At 38.1% G+C, this 25,093-nt stretch overlaps 1 protein-coding gene and 1 non-coding gene across 6 annotated transcripts; one reads left to right on the top strand and one right to left on the bottom strand.

Moving 5' to 3' along the window:
- The first annotated feature begins 253 nt into the window (after positions 1 to 253).
- Positions 254 to 24,911, top strand: LOC103710600 (zinc finger CCCH domain-containing protein ZFN-like). 4 transcript variants are annotated; one of them, XM_026806037.2, is made up of 8 exons: positions 254 to 617; positions 1,473 to 1,630; positions 7,804 to 7,866; positions 10,842 to 10,961; positions 11,082 to 11,375; positions 13,329 to 13,655; positions 16,181 to 16,527; positions 24,896 to 24,911. In XM_026806037.2, exons 1-7 carry the CDS (start codon positions 269 to 271, stop codon positions 16,517 to 16,519), a joined length of 1,650 nt encoding a protein of 549 aa, XP_026661838.2. In that variant the 5' UTR covers positions 254 to 268; the 3' UTR covers positions 16,520 to 16,527; positions 24,896 to 24,911. The 4 variants fall into 4 exon arrangements, with proteins under 4 accessions (XP_026661838.2, XP_008794630.3, XP_008794631.3 ...); XM_008796408.3 differs by lacking the exon at positions 24,896 to 24,911 and adding an exon at positions 16,912 to 17,371; XM_008796409.4 differs by lacking the exon at positions 24,896 to 24,911 and adding an exon at positions 17,036 to 17,337.
- On the bottom strand, positions 18,321 to 25,093 carry LOC103710601. 2 transcript variants are annotated; one of them, XR_003386361.2, is made up of 4 exons: positions 24,916 to 25,093; positions 21,383 to 21,505; positions 21,161 to 21,233; positions 18,321 to 19,190 (listed from the first exon to the last, which is right to left on the bottom strand). It is a non-coding gene; the product is annotated as an uncharacterized LOC103710601 (transcript). The 2 variants fall into 2 exon arrangements; XR_003386358.2 differs by lacking the exon at positions 24,916 to 25,093 and having other exon boundaries at positions 18,321 to 21,281; positions 21,383 to 21,392.

Here is a 25,093-nt window from a genome sequence, read left to right as displayed (position 1 = left end):
GTATTAAGAAAGCTAGCTCAGATTACACCTCATTAACAAAGACCCCAGTACATGTCAAGCATAAGTAAATTGAGAAGTTATCAAAATTAACTTGGTACCTTTATAAATTGATTAGAATTTGACATTTTAATATAAGATATATAAAGTAATTTTATTTTTGATCTTTTTATTGGGTTATTGGCATTACAGTTGTGTTATTCTTTTTGGCCCCTCTGGCTTTCGCTCGCGCGGGTGAAAAGGCCACTAACGACTGGCTGTCTCGGAGCGGATGGCTGGTTTTTATTCCTCTCCTCACACTTTGTGGAGAGGAGAGCTCTTCCTCCTCCTCTTCCCCTCGTCCCTTTTTTTATCCCTCCTTCTCTTTCCCCCCTCTCTTCTCTCCTCTCTCTCTCTCCTCCGCCTCCTCGTCCTCTCCTCTCTTCCTCGCTCTCCCCCTCTGATCGAGGCCCCGACCGCCCGCCCGGCATGGGAGAAGCTCCGTCCTTTGCGATCCGGTGATGGGGGAGGCCCGCCCATGGACTACGACGGCGCCGGGATCCAGAAGCGCGGCGCCAGGGCCGCTGCCGCGGCCGTAACGGAGGCATCGTCGTCCTCGCGCGCCCCTGCACTTGATGAAGGTAAGGGTTAGGTTTTCTCGATGCCGCTCCCCTTTTTCCATTGTTGCTCGTTCGGTTGGTCGCGGAAATATCGCGAAAGATTCGTGTTTTGGGGGATTTTTTAGGGAGGGAATCTGAAAAGTCGGGTTTTTTTTTGCTGTTGAATCTGGGGTTTCCATTGGTGGAATTCGGTTCCTGAATATTTACTTACTTGGATTGAAGTGCCTTAGCGTTGAAATCAGACTGCTTTTACGGAATGTAAAAGGAAGTTTTTTTTCGTCTTTAAAGTGTTTTTATTCTGTTTCGGTGTGTTCATTGTTTGCTACCTTTTCGTCATTGGTAAGATTTGCTTGCTTTGTTAATGTCTTTCTATATCTATATTATTGCTGAGGTTCTATCTTTCTCGTATGATTTCGTGATCCCATCTGCTAGAATTCCTTTTGATTGTTTGACTTCAGAAGAAGAATGTTGCAACGAGAGCAGCTTTTATTGATGCATTTCGGTTCATGACTGATGTCAAATTGCAAACTTTGCATGATTCAAGATTTCTTTGTAAAGCAACTGCTTGCGTTGAAATTGCTAGTGCAGTCAGCACTAAATTCTATATAATCGAGACCAATTGTTGTTTTGTTGTGGAAATGAGAAATGTACTTTTTTTCTGCATATATATGGATCTTCCTCTATCTTATTGTCAAAATTTATTCCCTTATGCAATATTGGCAATTCATTTTTTTCTGCATATATTATTTATTTCGCTATTCTTGTTTAAATTGCTTTTCGTCCTGAAATGGTCCCTTTTCAGTGTATAACTATGTCAAGTTTCCCGTGGAAGCATATGGGATGTATTTTGAATCTATGATTCTGGTGCTACTGCAGAGACAATGTGGCAGATGAACCAGAGGGGAAGTGAATCTGTGGAATCTGGACTGTATCCTGAGCGTCCAGGAGTGCCAGACTGTGCTTATTACCTCAGAACTGGCCTCTGTAGATATGGGTTGACTTGCAGATACAATCATCCTCCTGATAGAAAGCTGGTAAGTCTGATTGTTTTTTTAATTGTTTATGCTGCACCTATCTGGAACTGTATCTGCTTGATCATTTTGCAATTACAAAAACATGGTCTTTCTGTCAGTATCTTTTTTGTTCCCCCCTCCCACTCCTTCGATATGATATTCCTACTGAGTGCTGATATTTATTACTGAGTTTCTTTATCAAACTATAAGCTTTTAATTGCCAATGTGCTTTTGACTAGTTATTATCTTTCTATAAAGACACTGTTTACCCTCCATTTATTCCGTTGTATTGATTGAGGCTGATTGAAATAAGATGTGGACAACCCAGGTCATAGTCCGGCTGTAAGATCTAATTATTTGTCCACAAAAACACATGCACGCACTTGGCACTTCCATGTATAGGTATTTCAAGATATATTGCTTTTCTTATAACTATCTCCACTCTCTTGGTATCAACCTTACCTTCTTCTCTACCTATTGGTATAGCTTTTCTCAAGTCTAGGGAAACCTTAAAAGGTTGCCCTACAGTTCCATGGGTGTAGATCACATCGGTGTTGTCAATGGCACTCCGAGCGCTCGCCTATATGCCCAGGCGAGGTGAGGAAGCCCCTAAGTGCCTGAACAGCCCCCAGGCGCACTGAGACTACTAAGACGATGCAATAGGTGAGCACTTGGGACAAAGCGAGAGGTGTTTGGGCAAGTGCCTCTCCAATGTCCAGCAATTCTTCCTTCCCCTTGTCTGTCCATTCTTTTAGAGATTTACTAGCTTTACTTTGAGGGTTATCTTGGTTTATTGAAGTCTATATAAATAAAGGCTACTCTAGGATGTCCAATGATTTACTTTTTTTGTTATGTTTTGTTTAGGAACATCAAACATCTTATGGGAAGTGATGTTTTGCTATCATGTTTGAATTTTAAAGCTACTAAAGGATGTCTAGTGGTTTTTATTTTTATTTACATGATATGAGAAGTGGTATTTTGATGTCATGTTTTGAAAGATGTGAAACACACTATATAATATACAAGACAATTATGATTTTTTATGGTGAAACATGAACAACTAATCTTATAATGCTTGTATGATTTTCAGATGCATATAGTGTTTATTTCTAATACATTTGCTGAACTTTTATTTGATTAGTGCTTTGCTTTCTTCAGGCAAGCACCTTTTTGGCATCTAGTACCTTAGGCAATATAAGGATCCTGTCGCCTTAAGGGCTTTTTTTTGCTTTTAATAACCTTGGATCCAAGGTTCATTGAACTAGTATCGGAGGTTATATTGGTCATCAATCAACTCGATACAGTTCAAGTCTGTACCATGCCACTTCGGGGTGTACTGAAACAAGGACATCTGAAAAGGGTGGGGGAGTGGGAGGAGGGAAAGGAAAAGAGAGAGAGGAGGGGGGAGAGGGAGAGGAAGAGAGAGAGAGAGAGGTCGAGAGAGAGGGGTTCGGATCCGGTGAGAGAGAGATAGAAGTTCGAATCCAAGGGGAGAGAGAGAGGGAGGAAGAGAGAGAGAGAGGAAGGGAGGGTGAAAGGAGAGGGAGGGGGAGAGGCCTAGATCCGGAGAGAGAGAGAGAGAGAGGCTCGAATTTAGTGTATGTGTGTGAGAGAGGCTCAGATTCAGTGAGAAAGAGATGGAAGCTTGGATTTGGCGAGAGAGACGGAGGGAGGGAGAGGGAGAGAGAGGAAGGGAAGGAGGGAGAGAGATGCTTGGCGGCAAGAGAGAGAGAGAGTGGAGTGAGATACTTACCTAGCTAGCTTCATCATCATCGTCGTATGACGACGGCATTGAACCCGCCGAGGGTGGAGTGGGGTTAGGGTGTTGAAATGGGAGAGGGGTGAACAAAGCGAACCAAACAGGGGAGAGGGAGATTATATTCCAAACCAAACATCTAAACTATGCCAGTAACCGTTCGGTCCAGTTCGATACACCCCAAACCAGTCAGTTCATCGCGGTTCAGCAATCCCTGCTTGAATCACATATCTAGCATTAGCATATAGGTGTTTTAGATTTCATGGTTGGCCCCTCTTTGTTTTTAAAAGATGTCTGTGTTAAAAATTTTGCACCAAACAGAGGATTTATGTCAGATGGAGAATTGGTTGTGAACTTTAGTTGACTTTGATGGATCATCCATTGTTCTTAAAAGGCTGAGTCAGTATAGATTGGACAAGCTTATGACTAAGGTTAAGGCTATGGTCATGCTTGCCCTAGTTCAAATCTCAAGGTATACTTGCTCTTTGAATAGTATGAAACCTCTTATCTATCTAGATAATTTATCAACATTTATGGTAGTGACTCACCCATGTTATTTTTATTTTCTGAAATATTTGCAAGTTGATAAATCTGATCAATGATGCTCTCTATATTACATGCCTTTGACTATATTCAAAATATTAAAAACCAGGATGAGCTTTTTAATTAGACTCAACTATTGATGGTTGAGGTTTACAACCACTATATGCTATTATCTATAAAGTTACTGAAAGACATTCGCAAGGTAAAAAAAAAATAAAAATCATCTAAATATTTTATGTTTTAGAATAGAAGAACTCCACATGTAACAAGACAAAACTTGTAGGTTAGCCTAGAGAACTATTTTGTATTTTATGTTTGCTGAAGACAAACAATAATGCCAAATGGTTGAAAAACTGTTTGGTATCTCTTCCTTAAATGCAAAATTAATCCTTAGACGTTATTTAACAGTCCTTATTCCTTCTACTTGGATAAACATTATGAATTTGTCTTTGATTTGTTGAACAGCTACTTCCCCTCCTCTCTTTCTCTATCTCTCTCTCTCTCAAACACTTTACTAGGAGCTTAGTTTTTTCTGGACATGCTTACACCATTTTGTTGGCTTTCTGTTACTTTATCCTTACATGCTACATGTCTCTCGCATCTTAAGGTTCTTCCTTTTTGTGTCATCATTCCTAGTTTTGCCACATATATAATCTAACATCCACGATGCCCAGTTTATGTGCTTGAACCTACTTCTTTGGCAACCAATATCTCAATCCAGAGAATATTGTGGGTATATTCTTCTGTTATGATTTATGGAATTCTTAAATTGTATAATGTATGGCAGTAACACAACTAAAATGTACTTCTCTATATCATCCACCTTACACTATGTCTAGAGTTGTGCCCATTCTTTTGTTCTCTTGTATGATAAACCTTGCATAGTGAATAAGGTATGGTGCCAATCATTGACTTTGATTAAGTTCTTTCTTTAATATTTTGTATTAGTTTATATGAAAATCACATTCCATTTATAGTTTTTGTATATCTTACATATAGACCCTTATCTTCTAAAGACTTCCTCATAATTGACATTAAAACATCAGCAAATTAAGGATACCATGCCATTTCTCTGTAATATCAAGCATAACTTGATCAACTATTCAAAGAGTTATGGACTTACGCTACCCCCATTTGAAAACTTATTGAGTCACAAATACTTGTAGTATTTATTATAATCTCATCATTTATATGCTTAAACTTTTAAAATTCCTTTTTAGTACATGTTTATTTCAACATCAGTGAGATTAAAATTTGTGGTATACGAGTTAAGTCAGTTAATTTAAGTTCCCCTTCCATCAATTGTTTAATCAAGCAATAGCCTTTGTGATCTACCTTCGATTTGTAATTCAAATATGTTAGCAGTAATGCGATTTTTTTTTGTTAATTCTTGTTTCATCATTCTCTCTCAAGCTCAATAGTGTGGTTCATAAGTTAACTCTCACAATTGTTGTTCTATATGTTTGCACACACATTCCTCTGTAACATTGATTTCTTATAAGGGTGTCAATGGGCTGTCTTGACTGGTTGCACCTACGCCCAACATCAGCATGGATTTAAAATACTTAGGCCCAATCTCAGCCTAGCCGAATCGAGGCCTGAGCCTGACCTGAATACAAGTATATTCTCAGGCCAGGTAGGTCCCAAATTCGGCCCCCTTCATTCTAGACTACTTTCTAAGCTTGGGTCCACTTTGAAGTATTTTTGGGCTTCCTTAGTTTTGAGCCTAAGCAGGCCTTAGGATCTAATATAAAAGCTTGTGCATAGTTTGTTTAGGTCAGGTTCTTCAGGCTGCTTGGTCTGGTCAATTACGTTGATGGTTTGCTTATAAGCAGGTAGTATTATACTTCTTTGATCCTGTGAAATTTTTCAAATTTTGAAGTTCTCATTGACTAAACTAGCTCACCAAATCAACCTAAGTTCTCCAACTTGAACGGCAAAATTTAATGAGATATTGCATCTCTCTCTTACCCTTTTCATCCTTTCATCTTCATCTCTACTTTGTTATGTTAACAAATTGGTATTCATGTATCCTACTTATGGTTTTGCTGATTTTCCTCCAGAATATTCACTTGCTAAATGTTAGAAAAAATATTACAATCCTTAGGGTCTGTTTGGTAATGCTTTTGTTTTCTAATGTGCAAAAAGAAAATTAAACTAGACTGAACAAATTATCATTAAACCCTTTTGTTTTTTCAGATTGTCTGTAAAACCTTAAGAGCTTTGGGCAGCAAGAGCTAATACTTTTAAAAAAGTGAAAAGAAAAGCAAGGAATGGCAGAAGATCCATGCAAATGCTGTCTCTAGCATCAATCTCCATGCACTGTTTCACTAATTTGTAGTGAAACAAAAACACAAAAACAGCAATAGTACCAAATAGGCCCTTATTCCCTTGACCCACATACATTGTTCCTAGTCCTATTGTATGCAATGTGATCCACCTCTTTTATTTACTCTTGCAAAAAAGCTACTTCATAGATAAAACTTCTCGTCTTCAAAGATGATGCCATCTATTCCTTGCTATTTTCACTTGGTATGCATTTAGACCTCAAATCTCTCTGCAAAGTATATTATGGTTGATGCTGCTTACCTTCAGATTCTTCAGGACAAAAGACTTTTCAGAGTCTAACATCTGACTCCACATCATATACTATAACAGCTTTCAAGCTTTACTATTCAATGATTTTTAAGAGATGTTACACACCCCTTGCTACATTTTTTACCTTATTTTGGCAGAATATGGCTTCATCCCATTTCTTCTTGCTCATAGTGTAGGAGCATAACCAGTAGCTTATGTTGCATAGTTTTACTCCACTTTTTAAGATCTTTGTATTTGATTTATCATTTCTTCTAAAGGGAAAATAATTAATCTGCAAGCATTTAATAAATCCTGACAGTCAAGCAAATGACTTGGAAAAAGGTTTGTACAATTTTAGTTAGTATATTGGATAGTGCTAGTTTTACTTGTGCTGATTTTTTTTTAAAATATCTTTTAAAAGAAGAATGTTTGAAAGGTTTTCTTTGCTTGCAATATTAAAATGTGGCCCTCCTTGCTTGCATGGTTCTACCCTAGTTATGGGCTATCGCTTAGATGTAGTTGAGGTTAGATGACTGAACAACAAGGCAACTACCCTTGGTCAAAGACCTTATACATAATAGATTTTTCTTTTTTCCACTCTGACATTACTGCTTCTCCTAAGGGAACTTGAACTAAGAATATAAGGGAACACTTGGTTACTTTTATCATATTCTCTTCTACACTAATCAAGGCAATGTTTTTGTGGACAAAAAAATCAAATCATCTCTCTTCAAAGTTTTTCTCAACTTCGGTAAGCAAATAGTAATATTTCAACATTAGACTAACTATTACTATTTACTATAATTTTTCTTTTTAGACAAGTGACAAGCTTATGGGTTAATGCAAACCCGAGCCATACCATCTTTATTTACGTTATGGAAGGCGAAAAAAGATAACTTATTTATGATGATAACTTATCGATATGATTATTTGTTATTTGGATTCAAGTTATCTACAAAGAATCACTTAAAGAAAAACATAATAAAAAGCTTTTCTCCCATTCAGTATAAAGATGATTGAAGGCAGAATGTGTACTATCTTTCCATGATTGTTAGCTAAACTCTATTCCATATGTTGCATGTTAATCAAATTATATGACATACAAGAATTTCTAGCCAGACATATTAAATTGTCCAGAATTATTCATGATCATAATGTTAGATAACCTAGAAATCTTTTACCATATATGTAAATGCTTTTATTGCATGTGGTTTTGATCTTGTATTGACATTTAGTTTTTTGAATGTTTTTTATGTGCACTTATATAAGAGAATTCTATGAGAATTGATGGTCTTGATTAGGTCCTGTTAAATGCCAGGCTATTGCTGCTGCAAGAATTAGGGGTGGATATCCTGAAAGAGTAGGTCAACCTGAATGTCAGGTAACCTTACGTTATCATTTTCCCCTTAAATCAAGTTCTGTTTATTTCTTTTCAAACTTTCCCTGCTTTTAAAGGTTTATTGGTAGTAAATACTTTTTGATCGATTGTTGGATGGTCAACTTGTATGTTTCAACCTCCTAAAGAAAGGAAGAAAAAGGAAAAAAAAGAAAAAACTCCTGAAGTGAAAGTGCTGCACATTATGATTTAGTTGCTTTTGGTCAAGAATCAACACATGGTGCTGCTGTGCATCAACGGTTTTTAAAGGCGCATATCTTGGCCATCTCAGGCGGTGATTGATACCAAGATGTACCAAGATAGCGGTCTATCTCAACTGAGATGGAACACTAGAGGAATTCAAAAGAAAAGAGACCAGATATCCCAAGATCTTTGCCAACATCTAATGGCTGAGATTTGAAATATCTGCTAATATGGAAGAAAAAGTTTAACCACTGTTTTAGGACTTAATTTAATATTTAGTGAATAAAAACACCATTTTGAAAACTCTACTGAAAATATTGAAAAATCGTGGCTGATACATCACTATTGTGTTGATTGATATCTCCAGGCATGTGGGCCTACATCAGCTGATGTAATATGAGCCATATTTTTTGTTTTTATCTGTGAGTGATGAAAATCTTGGTGTACATTGGAGAAAGCGGACTTGTTCCTAGCCATCTGCTTAGATGCTTGAAAACCTGGTTTATGGCTTCTGCCACTCCATATAAAAGAAGCAATCTGCTGATAACTTGTTATTTGATATATCTCTACTCAGGATTTGTATCCTTATGGAATTTAGATCTCTATATGGAACACTAACCTGAGAAAATTATGTGTTGATTCTTTTGGGAGATGTATGCTTGTGTTGAGAGCTCAAGAATTGAATGGCAAGGGATGGTTGGCGAGCAAATCTTAGCACTATAAAATCTTGAGTCTTCTTGGCTTCTGTCTTTTAGACCTATAGAGCTCCTGTATGATGCTGATTCTTTGTAAGACCATGCTTAAAGATATTTGGCGAGAATTATGCATTTAATTTCATAACAGGTTGTCTCCTTAGAATACACTTCTATTTATTCTTTTTTGTACAATATATTCCATTTGTTTCTTGCAAGGATCCCTTTGCTGTTTTTTAAATAGAGGATGTGATCAAGCTAAAGTCACAAATACAATTGCTGTACAGCTAATGTTAAGTGGGATGGTCACTTCAAACTAGTCTATGTTATTGCTTTAATGATTTATATATCATAATGCAAACTACTTTGAGTTGCTTGTTTGTGAAGCCTGTGATGCAAGTATCGGGCATCCTCAACAACCCTGCCATCTTTTACTAGATTCACCTCACACTAAGGGAGGGAAAAAGAGTTTTACATCAAGTTACAAGATTAATAGAAAATTATTTTTAATTAGGAGAATCATGGCCATCCATACTTCATATCTCATACACTGCATATGCCCAATGCTGGTGGTGTATGTTGTTTGAAGCATGGTTTGCTGAACTAGCCCAAACCGACTGGTTCAGCACGTACCGTGACGGTACTAGCGCTAACCCGTACGGTTCGGCTGTGGAAAATGGGTTAGACCAATTTTTGCTGTGTACGGGTGTGAACTGCATTAGCCCGCTCGCGGGGGCCCGCGCTCTCACGGTCCCTGTGCTGGGAACCACGTCCGCATGCAGTTCTCCGCATCACACGGGATATTTACTGCCACAAAGTGGCATTTAACGTGGGGCGCGCGCGCACAGAAAAGGTGCCGGTTTGGTACCAGTATGAACCGGAACTGTACCGGTTCCGGTATGGCATACCTTGGTTTGAAGCTAATGATGACGCCAAGAATTTATATAATTAGGCCAGTAAAGTACATCGGGGAAGAAGGGCTCATCAAAGCCTGAACTGTTTGGGCATTAACCTCCTATTTGAATTCATCTAGAAACCAAATTCCATGATTGTTGATAATGTCTGCTGCAAATAAGAATGAAATTTCATAGCTTAAAAAAAAAAGCATTCCTGTTTTAAAACATCTAACTTATGAATACCAGAAGGTAGCAAAAACATAATCTCAATATAATTTTTATGGAGGATTCCTTAATTAGATGAACTAATGAAGTGTCTTCTTTGAAGAAGCCCAGGAGATGGGCTTGCAACTTCCATATAAGTCCAAGTAAGACAGCTTGAAAAGGGAAAAAATTTTAAATGATACAGGAATCATGACATAAGAATGAAGAGAGAAAAAGAAGAAAAAAAGATCAAGTGCTGCCTGGTCGTGATGTGTTTTGCACTTCTAAATGGCAACTTGCAATAAGTGGTAGAAATCTTCTTTCATTTATAGAAACCTGCCTGAGTACAAATTTTGAACAGACTTCTCAATTGTAACTGCCACAGTTATGAGATTCACTTGAATTGAGTGCTCGTTGGAGAGTTCAATACTATATGCTGAATTGCTTGGCTCATGGCTTAGGCAAAAGAAAGAGAAAGGGGGAGAAAGGAAGAAGGTGGTTCAAGTACAACTGCCTCTTCCTATCTCCACTCCCTATCATTGATATAAAGAGCATTCCTTGTTCTCCTCATCCTCTCCTTTTTCTAAGAAGCATTATAAACTTTCTTTCTCATTTTCTTCCTACTTTAATTCAACTTGTCTTTATTCTGCACGTGGTGTTCTGATCTGATGCCTGTAAACAGTCCACAGTGAGGTCAAGGGTGGTTACAGATTTGAAAGCATCTGATGCACATCCCGAAGTGTTTGCTGTGTTGAAATTTGTCTTGTTTGAAAGCAATTTTTTTAGGATACATGTTGTCCTGGTCATGTTAAGATGCATTCAAGTCATTAACATTGACTTCAGTCTGTTATTTTAAAACTGTTTTGTGTAGTCTAATGGCATTGTCTTCCTTTCAGCAAATATTTGTTTGGACTTCATTTCTGTATTTATTTAATCTCTAATGATGAGTGATAAATCTAATTTTCTTTCTGTCTACCCTTTCTAGTATTATCTTAAGACTGGAACATGCAAATTTGGAGCTACATGCAAGTTTCATCACCCCAAAGATAAGGCTGGAATTTTTGGGCGAGCTCCACTTAATGTTTTAGGATATCCAATTCGTCCGGTTTGTGATTGCTATTTGCTTTTATTATATTGTTTCATTTGCTAAAGAATTTTAATAACCATTCCTGCATTTCAGTAGTGTTTGCATAATAATTTGTGTATTTTTTCTTTTTGGTTGTAGAATGAGAAGGAGTGTGCATATTATTTAAGAACTGGACAGTGTAAATTTGGGAACACTTGTAAATTTCACCATCCGCAACCTTCTAATGCAATGGTTTCCTTACGTGGTTCTCCTGTTTATCCTCCTGTATCGCCTGCCTCTCCTGGTCAACAGTCTTATCCTGGTGGTTTGACAAGCTGGCCCTTATCGAGTGCCTCTTTCATTCCAAGTCCTCGATGGCAGGGTCCTTCTAGCTATGCTCAATTGATTCTTCCTCAAGGGTTGGTTCAAGTACCTAGCTGGAATGCATATCCTGTGAGTTCGGTTTGTGCACTTACATTAGATTCTTGAATACCCATCATTTGTATAAAAGTTTACTAATTCTCTTGATTATCCAATATAAAATGCATCTGACCCCTGGTTCATGTCAATAATATGTGAATTTTCTTGATAGTATAAATACTCTATTGTGTTGGTTTATCATGCTTATATACATTTTTGTGTGTGTAGGGTGCTCTGTAGATCTCCCTTTTGATTTTCTTTTTTTATTGTTTGTGTTTTTTCTTTGGATTTTGCCTACTAGGAAACTACTTGTAAACATATTCTGTTACTTTTTGAGTGTGCAATTACTGAGGTGACTAACATATTCTTCTCTTTTTTCTCTTTCTTTTGCTGTCTATTTTCTACTTTTCTTTCTTCGTACCTTTTATGTTACAATGCAAACACTGGAGCCGTGACTCCATAAAAATAGAACTCCTTTTCTGCTGTTGTTGCACTCTCCTCAGATTTGGTAAGAGATTTACGAGGAAGGTTTTAAGTACCAGGTCTTACCTACCAAGCGTACTTTATTGGAATGGTAGGGAATTACTTCTCAGTACACCCCCCATACCTACCCTACGTACTAGACTGCCATGCTGTACCAACACTCAGTATGCCATACTGGTTGGTTGCTGGTACAGGTACTGGTATTGGTACATAGAACCTTGATTACAATCATAGTGTATTAGCATAATATGGAAGTTAGTTATTCAGGCTCACCACCGAAACTATATGTCCTCATGGAAAAAAATTCTAACTTAAAACATGTTACTGGTTGGTGAGATCAAGGCCATCCAGCAAATACTACTACTCTTTTTTACTGGCATGCATATTAGGTGCCAACTTCTTGCTTCCATGATACAAATTTTTGGTCTATGAGAGCCAATATTTTATTTGAGGCCCCTTTGATTGCAATATATTCTTTTCCTTTCCTATTTGCCATTGGCAAGCAGACAACTTCTGTTAAAAGATACAGATATGTAATGTTACATCAGTTGAGGATTATGAAAATCAATAAAGTCAGAAACAAGGCTTGGAGATAATATTTTGGTAAAATGTGTTTCTTCCTGCCATAGATTGTTGAATGCCATTTTAGAAAAAGAGCTCTCGTTAAGAAATTTACTACCTGGCTCCCTCACAGTCATATTTTTCTTCTGTTGGACCTCCCACCAAGAGGCATGGTGGGTAAATCAGAGACTTTCTTGTCTGCCTTTCTTAATTCATGAAGCCAGAGTTTGCAAATTATACTAATAGATGCAGGAAGTATCCTAAAACAAAATTATTATGTGAGAGGTAGCTACAGGAACTGCAATATCGGGAAGGCAATCATGTTTTTGCTTCCACTCTCAGCTTTACATTCTTAGCTTTATTTTCCCCTTTTTATTCGCACTTTTCCTGATAGAAGTTTTTGCCTGTTGTTCATGTATCTTTCTTCAATTAGTGCACATTAAGCCTGTATAAGACTTGGTTTGATCTTTACTTTATTCTTAGGCTCTACTGCTTTACTGCAGTTGATATTGTATTCTCACTTTACTCCAGCATTATGTTGGTTCTCCAATTTATTGGTATTACAACAAACAAATTGTTGTCTGCTGAAGTGTGAAAGCCAAATATGAGTCACTGCCTATGATTTCTGTTGTTTTGATTGATTTGCTTGGTCTGTCAACCCCTGTATAATGCAGACAACCATTTGCACAAGTATATATGGTGAATGATTTTGCTTCCTATGAAAGTTTATGTATCCTTGTAGGTTTATCCTAAATAACTTGATGTTGTGCTATGTTGAGCAAACATCCTTAGAAGTTAGAACCCTATATTACTTCAGTGTCCAACCATCTTCATCAGTTTCAGTTTTCCTCCCGACTCTATGATTTCTTAGATCTGATATTAAATTATTTACAGAATTTATTAGAAGTACTTTTATTGTTATGTTCTGAGTTTTCTCTTCAGGGACATTTGGGGTCTGTTTCATCTTCTGAGAGCCAGCAACAAACACCAGGGACTGTTCAAATGTATGGATCTTCTCGCCCAAGTGAAACAAGTATGGGAGTTCAAGGGACAATCTCATCATATCGATCCAGTTCAACTCCTATGGGCCAGTATGCATTGCAGAGGGATAGTGTGTTTCCCGAAAGGCCTGATCAACCTGAATGTCAATTTTACATGAAGACTGGAGACTGCAAGTTTGGTGCAGCCTGCAAGTTCCATCATCCTAAGGAGAGATTGGTTCCTGCTCCTAACTGTGTGTTGAGTCCATTAGGCCTTCCGCTGCGCCCAGTAAGTTATACAGTCAACCTTCGCATTTCCCTAATGCCTTGATTGAGGACCCATGAAAATGTTTTAATCCATGCTGAATAACTTCTGTATCTGTTTCCTAGTCAGTTGCTGGAGATGTAATGAGATCATGTTCTTTTGTTTCAATTTTTTATGTTATTGTGCAGAACTACCTTGTCCCGCTGACATTTTCCTGTATATAATTTCGATTGTTTATCTTCTTTCATATCAATATGTTGTGTGCATACAAGTTGCAGTTTTCCATTCATATAACTGATTTGAAATGGATAGCTTTACAAATTAGCAAGATGCAACTATGAACATTTCTTGATTAGCAGTAAGAAAGTGGGACTGCATGGACTGTGTATGGTTTATTATAATTACCACATAGGAGCAAACTTTCTTAATTAGTAGCAAGATTAGGTTGAATTGTGTCAATTTTTTGGCACCCATTAGCAGATAGTCCTTGTTGATTTTCCTAAAGAACACACTTTTTGATTAGGATATCAATTGATCTAAGTTAGTTATTGTGTGGTGTTTTATCTTGGATTAAGTCTTGAGTTACCTCTTTAGTTCTGGACATTGCTAACAATCAACATGCAACAACATAAAAGACACTTGACTACTGAAAGAAGCATAATTGAAACATCTAGCCATGAATTTTCTTCACTTTTTCGAAAAATATTGTGCAATCATATAACAATACGTGATAAAGATAAAAGATTAGTACATACCCCATCCAACATTTCCTAGCATTGTAGTCATTAGTATCAACATACTTTTGCTGTTTTGCATAATGTGAAGATCTTGTAGCAGGCTGAGGGACACAAACTGAGTGTTGAGGAGGAACTCATCAATTACTGAATCTATATTGGTCTTGTTTGTAGATTTTATAATTTAAATTGTCAAAGGATCAACAGTTTGATACTGGCACGTGAGATAGTGCACAGCAACTTTGTTATGATAGGTTCATAGCCTCTTAAATTTTAACCCTTGCGACACTTTGCTCATCTCAATAACCATTGCATAGTTATGTTATCAGTCATTCGAGATGCTTGTGTAACTTTGAATGTGCCAGATGAATGTCTTGATGCTCCTTTTAGGTGGGAAGAGTTTGTTCACCTCTGGTGCAATCACTCCAGATATATCTCAACATTTTAAAATATAAAAATCTAGGGAATCCTCAAATGTCCCTTCTTCTGTTCTAAAAAAATAATAGAAGGATCAAAACAAATGCTTGCATGTGTATTTTATAGTTTTCAATTATTTTTATCTATTTTCTTTTACTAGCAACTAAGGTTTTACATCCTATTACCTTGCCAAATAACTTATTAAAAGAGTAATTTATACCTAGTCAGAAATAATGATACATGTCATTTTGTTTTTAGTTTTTTAAATCTATTAATGAAAATGCCAACTTAGCAAGCAGGTCAAATTGAATTGATGGTTGTACTAGAGACAGGTTCAGATCTTTCTCTTTACCAGGGTTTGGGTGGTCCATAGTTTTTAGGGGGAGGTCTAACCCTTGTCGTATAACCTAACACTTACACATCTCCTCTAACCCTAACCCCCCCCACCCTGCCTCGCCTGCAGAAAAAAATAAAACGAACACACACCCCAAATAAAAAGCACTTAGTTGAAGATTATTCTAATATTTAATTGCAAGGCTAAAATTTAAACATTTTAGTGGATATGTAGAATGGCCTTTAATGTATGACATCCAAATAAACTTGAATAGATGAACTTGTTGGAAATATGGGCTGCTCTGCATTTGTCATGATTTGGGTGAGAAATAAGTAGGCATTTTGTTTCTTTGCTAGAATTGGAATTCTGATTTGTGGTTGACTTAATTTCATGAATCCAGCCATGCGTACATAGATTTGTGATTTGCGAAATGTACATAAATCTAATGAACAAAAAAGTGTTTAATTCTTTTTTCCAGTATTTTAAAAAGGACTAAGACATTCATTTGCCTCTTTGTAAAAGCCATGAACTGTGTTTGGATAGACTTTGGCATCCGTTCTTCCTTTAAGTCTATGGTCGTATATAGGGAGGGGAGAGGTTAAAAAATGTGGAAATGATAGGTTTTTAAGGAGTAAATGTGCTCGGGATTTTTTTTTAAGGATAAAAGGTGGGAGAAAGAGAACCCTCCCCCAACACAATTAATGGCTATTATTTTTTCAGTGCACTGGTCTTTGTACATCATTTTCCAAATTTTTGAATATTTGCCATTGGTTTAGATGGCAGTTTCTTGCATTTCAGTCTGTTTGTATCCTTTTTTCTCTTTAGGTTGGGAAGGGGGGGTCTAGATATACACTACAATGTTTAGCTTAACATTATAGGTTCTGTGACATTAGTTAAATAGAAAATATAAAATATTATATGAATGGAACTGCATTTTAAAAAGTTTCAAATTTTTCATTGCAAATCTTTTCCTGAAAGCAGCAATTTTGCTGCTGAGTGTATTTTCCTGATTTTTTAGGAAATGGTGGTGCTTACTTTGTTGTTTCTTTTTTTACCCCTCACAGGGAGAACCCTTATGTGTATTTTATTCTCGTTATGGTATCTGCAAGTTTGGTCCAAATTGCAAATTTGACCATCCCATGGCAACTCCCATGGGAATCTTTGCATACAGTCTTTCTACATCTTCGTCAGCTGATGCCCCGGTAGTTCGCCGTTTATTGGCATCCTCATCAGGACCTTCTGCACTTACATTGTCATCGGAACATCCTGTTGAAGCTAGCACTGGAAATTCCAGACAACTTTCCATGTCAGAGTCTCGGCAAATGGCTTCTGGTGATGAAAATGCTGAGGCAGATGGATCGCATGCCACTACAAGCATTGGGCCAGTTTCTTCCTTTTCCTAACCTTTGAGGTAAGAGAATCCCTGTAAATTGAGTTCCGGTGCTAGATGTACAGTTTTTCAAGAAGAGTTGAAGCTGTTCATCTTAAGATATGTTTACTTGACAGAAATCTCATTCACGTTGTTAGATCTGCACACTGTTTTATTTTGAGTTAAAGTATTTGAAAGAGAAAAGGTTGTTTATTTTTTCCCATTACTCTTTTACAAAGATCACCTTTCCTGATGGTCTGTCTGTGTCAAGCTATTGGTTCTTACTGTATCAGTTGTCTAGATCTCTAATCTAGTAATTACCTGTAGCACATTGGTCATGATGCACCACTTCTTCCTTGTCATGTTTGCACATCAGGTCTTAATCCACCATTATAGCTGTACCTTTCTATTCTTTTGTTCAACCTGGTTTTGATATTCCAAAATTCGAAGGTTTGTGGGGAATCTTCTTTATTATTCCCAATTGGTCTTTTTGATTGTGCATATCGGTGATACATAATGCTCCCTGGTGGCTGCTGACATTGTGCTCTAGATGCTGAAGACATTTGAAGTTTCCAGCTTCATGTAAAGGAAGCAACCTCAGAAATTTGTATTTTCAAACTGCACTTGCAAAGACCATCTCGCTATTGTCATTGCTTAAGCTCAAATACATCATTGTTAGAGCTCTAGAAACCTGCTGTTCTCCATTGTCCATAGGATTGCTTGGTTTCCATCACAAGCTTTGCAATAAGCTTCAAGTTTTTCAGCCAGGATTGTGGCAATAGACAGATTTGTCAATTAAAATACCCTGCTGCATCTGAATCAATTATGCATTATTGTACTCATTTTTGAGTACTACGGAAGTCTATATCACTTATAAATTGCTGTTCTTTGAATAAATTTTATCTGATTAACGGCTTCTCCAATGTGACCCTCGTTAATGTTTGTTGTGGGTCTGCTAGTTGGCAAGTAATTGAAAGGCTGCTTGGATCCAAGCTAGATGTTTTGAACATAGGTGAAGTTTAAATTTGCTTTTTGGAAGCTTTCTTGACAAGGCAGTTAGTTTACCAATTATTAGGAAGCATATACATTTCTTCAGTGCTTAGCTGAATTAGTCCTATAATTACCTTGTGATGCTGACTAACTTTTGAAACTTATTTCGAGTCACTTGTATACTGGAAATAGGAAATTCAAGGACTAGGAGTATCGATTGGTGTAAATTGTATTCCATCTGGTCAAGGTATCGGATTTGGCTTTCGTGGTAAATTTGTATGCACAGAAATTGACAGTATTTACATTTGCTCATTGCTACAGCATGAAGCTTAAGCATTATGAGCATCGAATAGAAGGTTCTTCTAAACTAGGTAACCGTTGGATGTAAAACAACCAACTGCTGCCCAATCAGTTGAAGCAAGTTATATATTTCTGATTTTAGCTATCATAGTGGATTGAGAAGCCTCTGTTGTTGATCATTTGATCTAGTGATATAATAGCTAATATAACCCTCCTTGTCTGGTTGAGGGCTCCTCATGCCTGTGGCAGCTTTATCTTTGTGAGCCTTCAAACCGAGTGGTCTGTGCCATGTATATTTGCAAGAACTCCATGACTGCGATAGCTTTAAAATCCTGGAACAGCTTAATGGAGCACAGTGTTGTGATAACTTGGAAATCCTAAGCATCTCAATGGAGTCCAAATCCTGACTTCAAAACAGTGAACTGACTGCTTAATCCTTGCTGATTCCAGGAAGGCCTGGAAATGTGGTCAGTGTGATAACTACTGTGCAGATTCAAGGCGTATCTGAACAAGTCTGAAACACAGGAGACTACTAAAGAAAGGGAAGGTTATGTCTTAGAATATTCATTCATACTTTTGTTTTATTGGAATCAAGACCATCAGATAGTTCCATATACATTGATTACATAAGATTCATAAAGCCGCCGTATCTGAGGACCATTTTCCCTATACCAGTTATACATATTCCCTTGGCCATCCTGTTCCATGGCTTGTGCTTCAGGGCGTGGGCAGGCTAGGCCATGCTTGGCTGCTCAAGAAGAGCTCCTTGAGGGGTAGGCCAGGGTCTGAAGTCCTGTAAGGCTTTCTCACATACGCATGGGGTTCATATTTCCTGTCAGATCTCATTTCAGTGGTAGAATGTCCATTAGCAGGTAAACATTGTATCCAGTATATAAAAATTAGGGGTGCAAATGAGCATAGTTGAGTATCATGCTGCTCAAACTTGGCTCGATATATAAAGGAACTGCTTGAGTTGGTCTCGGGTTCTAGACAAGCTTAACATGTATATCCTTCTGAGCAGCTGATTAAATATCAACATAGCCTGCTTGTACATCCATCTAAACTCGAGCAAGTTTACCAAAAAAAAAACTTCTCAAGCCATCACAAGTTGATCAAATATCAACACGGCCCGCTTGTACATCTATCTAAACTTGAGCAAGTTTACCAAAAAAAAAGAAAAGAAAATCTTCTTAAGCCAGCACAAGCTGTTCAATTTTGATGATCAGTGCTGTTGCCGAAGAGAATTTGTCCTGTACCTGGTAATTCTCTGCAGGGCATTTCTTCTCAACTAGCTCTTTTTCCTAATTACATGGATGCTTGTTTTCTACTTTTTTTTCTTTCTTTTTCTTTCTCTTTTTTTTTTTCAATGGTGAAGGAGGTCAGATCCAGTTAAATACATCTCATGAAAGACACACCTGCGAGAACAAAGAGACAGCATCAATTCTATTTTCAGTAGCTTATCCTATCAGCCAGACGGCTACCTGATTCCCCAAAAGAGTACCGAGGCAATGAAAAGAATCTAGTGACATCCGACAAAGCCTAAATGTTGGAAAAGGATAAGGTGATGTTGCCAGGCAACAGAACTGGCAGAAGGAAAGTGCTTGCATTAAATCCAAGCAATCACCGTGGCCTGAAGAAGCTGCCAGCTGCCCTTTAGACAACCTTTCTGCGCCACAGCCAATTCCATGGGTGGAACCAGAGCAAGTCACCTTCTTTCAGCAAGAAGATCATGCCCTCAATCATTATAGAGCATATGAGAATCTATGCGAGCATGTGTTTATTTCCGTATTGGATATGTATCATCAAAATTATTTAAGCTGGATCAAGGACTCCAATTAAATATTTCTAGGTAATCAATTAAATATTTCTATGTAGCTCTTTTAGGTAAGGTCTTGAATTATTACATCGCACGAACCTAGCACAGAGGTATCTCCCCTCCCTTCAAAAAGAAGAGCCTTGGCGCCCTAGTGTACCAATGTTGAAGATCGACACTTGGTACACACTGCTCTGCAGTACTCATAGGATAGAAAAGTCGCTTTCCTTCTCACTAGCTAACAGATAGATATTTTCTTTTGATAAAGTCAACCTTGGGTCCTCCAGTACATTCAATAATCCCACCATAGAATTGGAGTGAGAAGCCCCGCATTGACCCAAGTATGACACAAACCCATTTATACCAAACTCGAACCTACTTAAAGGAGGTCGGTTGCAGATCAAGTCATAAATTGCCATACCTAAACCTCATACCCACCCCCTCTTCTCCGAAAAACATAATTGAACCCAGAAATTCCAGTAGATTTTGCATAAAATCCAATTATTTATTGATTTTACAAAAAGGATTATATTTATTTTATTTTTTCTACAAATATATACATATTTTACGGTTCGGATGATTTTGCCCTTGGTTCTAAACATAATATGAGCGATACACAAGTTTAATAAGCCTGATAAATACTTTCTGAATGCTCGATATATATTCTTTCCTTTCAAAAAAAAAAACAAAATAGAAAAGAGTTTGATCCAAGAGTCGCACCCGTGTATAACTACGGGGCAGTTCCCCCTCTGATATGTCACTTGGAGTGAAATCTAGTGGATATCAATGGCACGACGCATCCTGGACCCACAATTTATAAACAGAGCAATATGACCACTGAGATAACACTAAGATCATCGAATACATATATTTCAAATAATTTTGGATATCCTATATAATATTGTTTAGACTATTCCCCATCTCCTCCTCCGTTCGCACGATAAGATCTTTTCATTCGCTATGTTTTAAAGGGACACAACCATAATTATGTATTTTTTCATGGGTATTTTGGTCAAAAAGTCAGATGTCATAAAGCAAAAACAGCTTCCCAATGTTTGCTAGAAAGTACTTTCCGACAAAGTTAAAAAACAGCTTTCACACTTTTTACCAAACACCACTATAATCATCCATAGTGCTTTTGAAGAGCTAAAAAATGCTTTCTAGCTCCCCAAAAGCTTTGCCAAGCAGGGCCTTAAAAGTAAATAAATAAACAAGTAAACAAGTTCAACCTACTCTTGCAAAATCAATTATTGAGTTTTTTTAAAACAAAATCCACAAGGCTTAATGATGCATGCTTTCAAAAATAAAAAATAAATCAATATCAAAGGCTCAATAATAAAAAGATAAACAGTTCTAAGATAAGGTCTGTCTGATCAGAATCCTGGATGGGATAAATCATAGTTTTGCTGGATTCCAAATGTGCTCACTACTGTACTCCAGATGGTGAATGGCACAAGATGATTTCTACTAAGTGGAGCCACTAAAAAATAAACACAGGCTATGGAAAAGTTACAGGCTAGTTCACATGTACAGAGAACAGAAGACTGGGGGACCTCGGTCAGAAAAACTTACCACCAGGATATAGTATGAGAAGGCCATGAGGGTTCTGTCAGAGAGTCCGGATGTAGTCTCATGTTAGAATATCCTTCACCAACAACAAAAGAATGGTATGAAATAGAGAGGAAAAGGTTCTCTGAAAATGAAATTAGTGTTACAATATTTCGAACAGAGGTAATCAGATATCTCAAAAGAAAACACTAATTTAAGGCAGCATCCTATGAGGAAACCATGTACCAGTGTCAGAATCTTGCCCTGATCCTATCATCAACCTGTAGCACAAGCTTTCTCCTAATGAGGCCAGTAATCATCATTACCTCGCTTTTTCACCAAGATCTGGTTGTACTCAGGTTGTGATGTCTGTAGAAGAACATGACTCAGTAAATTATTCGTTAGAGAATTTAGAACAAACATCAAAGAAAACCAGATGAAATAATTTACAGAGAGATTAAACTAGAACCAGTTAATATTAACAAGTATAAATGCCAAGATGGGACGATATGCCCATGCAGTGAACTCCCTCTGAAAAATTTGATCATCATCAATATATCCAGCAGAAAGAATATAACAAAGACCTGATTAGATGCCTTTCAAACCTCATATCTATTTCAAGCATGAACTATCTAATCAATCCATTCAAAAGAATAGCACCAACAAGATACACAAGAGTACCCTTGTCGCTAACAATTAAAGAGTGGACGTAGCTCTGTACTAGCTATGCTGACAATAAGTGTACCTCAAGCTCCTTTCATCCACAATCCCTACATAAGCATGAGGATGCCATTTGTGTGTCCGGAGAATCCACGACTGTATAGAGCTTAAAAAATAGTGGATCCTGCTAATATCAGCAAACTCCAAGAATAGACCCACCTACTAGTAGCCATATTATTTGGACTTACAGGCCCGTTGAGATTTCACTCAAAAGGACGGTTCAGATCAACCTCTTCTTCCTGATTAGATCTAAGAAATCTTTCATAACTTCTACGACACCAGAGTTCTGTTCCTGATCAAATTGAAATGCCTTGACTTGCAAGGAATTTAATTATATAGTTTATCATTTATTTATTCATTTTGTTTGTAATGATGACAACAGGGTTCATAGAAATCCACCTGGTCTGAGAATTTTAGGCTGTTTCTGGTCCTACCAGTTTTGCTAAAACAGTCCAGTTCACAGAGAACCCTGTCATGGTTGTGATTGTGCAAACACGAGCTATATAGTGGAAAGCTATCAGCAAGCTACATGTGCTTGTATCTCTATACCATTCACATTGGTCAGATTGCTGCTTATCAGACTAAATATAAAGCCATAAACACTTCAAAGAAAGCAAGTAAAACACATCAAACTCATTTCCTTTGCCTAGGTGCAACAATATTTCCACATGGAATGTCTGTTGGAACTCAGACACTAGGGTCATCTCGTAGCCAGGTCTTGGTTCTGATACCAGCCTCGATATCATCTCCATCCCTACTGCTGATGTTGTCCCTGATAGTGCTCCTAATAATCTACATGGTTCAGGTCTGGACAACCCATGAGAGGCTTAGTTGGATATGCATACTCCTCATGGGGAGGGTAAGGTTATGGAGGGATGTATTCCTCATGATATAACGACTGGCTATACACATGGGGATCATACCGTTGAGTGGGGTCATAATGTTGACTCTAGCTGTCTAATTCACTGATAGATCTAGTGGGTGAGGACCATGAATATCGTAAGATTCTGATACATCCAAGAGACCTACTTGACATGGGACATCATCAGTATCATCAACCAGGTTGCATGCTCAAGCAATGCTGAGTCCCCTCCAATCCACTCGGAGTGCGACATCATTGCTCGAGTTGTATGCTCGAACAATCTAGGGGCCGCTCCAATCAATTTGAGGTGTGATCATCAATGGAATCGCATGCTAGAACAATCCTGAGTTTCCTCCAATCCCCTCAAGATGTGACATTATCAGTCAGCTTGCATGCTTAAACAATTCTAGGACCCTTTGATATGGCCTCAACCTAGTAGATGACTAGCCATGCTCAGTGGTCCAGATCCTTGGCGCATTGAAACCACTAGGCCCACATCATAGCCACTAGGGCCATCATTAGCCGAGCTATCAATATCATCCTTACTAATATCCTAGGATGATCTGAGCAAGCCAGTATCAGAGGGCTCGAGAGTCTTGTTATCATCATCTTGGACAAGTACCTTGTCTATTGCCTCCAAAGAATTTGTTGCTTTTCTTAACCTTCTTCCTCCCAGTCTAGCTACTCCTCTAACATGATGGGTGAGGCTTACTGCCCTTGCTGGCTCCACCCCTCTAGCTCCCTAGAGTGGCATGGCTAACCCTAACACTCCAATTGCCCTAGCCCCCTGGCTAGGCCTACTAGATGGCTCTTAAGTCTCATAAGTTATGGTCGCCACTTGCCCCCACCATCTGACAATCAAACCATTTGTTAGGGTTCTCCAACTAGCCATCATCTCCTCCACTAGCGCTTGCCCCTAGCCAGCATATGGAGATGGCATGTTCTCCTCTACCTACTGATTAACATCCAACCTTGTTGGCTTTCTAAAGATATGGCTAGTCTAGGAGGATCATCCAGCTCATCCAACTACAAGTCACCCTGGTTGGATTGGTCTTCAAGCCATCCTACCATCAAGTCCTCCCATCATAAATGAAGTCCTTAACTCATGGATCTTTGAACTTCTCGTGCCACTTTCTGATGAACTTAAATTTCAACAATGGGTCTTAGTATATTCTTGGACCATATTCTCTAGCCTTCTCTATGTGAGGCAATTTCTTTGCTATGGATGAGAGCAAATATGGAGTGGTTCCACAAGCAGCCACTAAACGAGACAATCTAGGAGAGGATCTAAGCTACAATCATTCTCATGTGGTTGCAGACGTGTCATAATGGAGCCATCGCTCAACTGCAAGCACAAATGGAGACAATCATTCTCATCCATAGCAATTTCTTTGTTATGGATGAGAGCAAATATGGAGTGGTTCCACAAGCAGCCACTAAAGGAGACAATCTAGGAGAGGATCTAAGCTACAATCATTCTCATGTGCTTGCATATGTGCCATAATAGAGCCATTGCTCAACTGCAAGCACAAATGTTGCATATAAGTCCTCAATTTCAGAGCAAAACTTAGAATTGGAGCTCGCTTAGGATAATAACTAGACCATTCTTGTATCTGCTAGTGGTTGCTCCCGGCTCGGCAAAACTCTTCATGGCTTCTGTAAGTCTGTAACTGGTTTTGTCACATACAATGGTGATGGTTGCTTTATGCTTGAGCCTATATACCACATTTCCCAAGGAAAAAAGAAATATTCTTTTAACAATACCTGAATAGCGATCCCCTTGTACCAAAGTGAAATAATTCGTCTCATGAAATGAATGTCTATCCAAAATCCACATCCCAAAACTCACCCACAATTGGGTAACATAAATTTCCTTGACTGTATGAAAAATTCTTGCCACCATTCAATCTTAACAAAAATGACGGAAAAAAAAAAACATGAGAAAGAAAAATCCCAGATTCCCAGTTGACAGCTAAAAGATCGGCATCTCGAATTAGTAACTTGGGCTAAATTTTCCTTTAAATTGGGTGAGAAATCCCAAAACCTAAGATTGAATCTTGATTCTTCTAAATTCCCATAAAGCTCTCAACTTTCAGGAGATCTCGATGCAAGGATTAAAGGTTCAATTAATTTCATACAAATTCCTTTATTGTAAGCTACTTTCTTTTTCTTGGTAGGATCAGGATTCAGGACTCACCAGATGTTTAAAAATGAGGAACGCGATGAAGAAGAAAAGGAAGAAGAGGATCTCGAACTCGGCCAGGCGGACGAAGGCGAACACCGCGCCCACCACCCTCGAAAGCAGCGACTCCCGCCGGACCGGGCCGCCGCCGCCGCCTCGCCTCTGCATCGCCGTTCTTTCGGATCACTTCCCG

The sequence above is a fragment of the Phoenix dactylifera genome, chromosome 7 (genome assembly GCF_009389715.1).
Source record: "Phoenix dactylifera cultivar Barhee BC4 chromosome 7, palm_55x_up_171113_PBpolish2nd_filt_p, whole genome shotgun sequence".
In the NCBI taxonomy this organism is placed as follows: domain Eukaryota; kingdom Viridiplantae; phylum Streptophyta; class Magnoliopsida; order Arecales; family Arecaceae; genus Phoenix; species Phoenix dactylifera.
The sequence above is the reverse complement of the archived record's forward strand: the minus strand, read 5'-3'. Positions and strand labels throughout refer to the sequence as shown.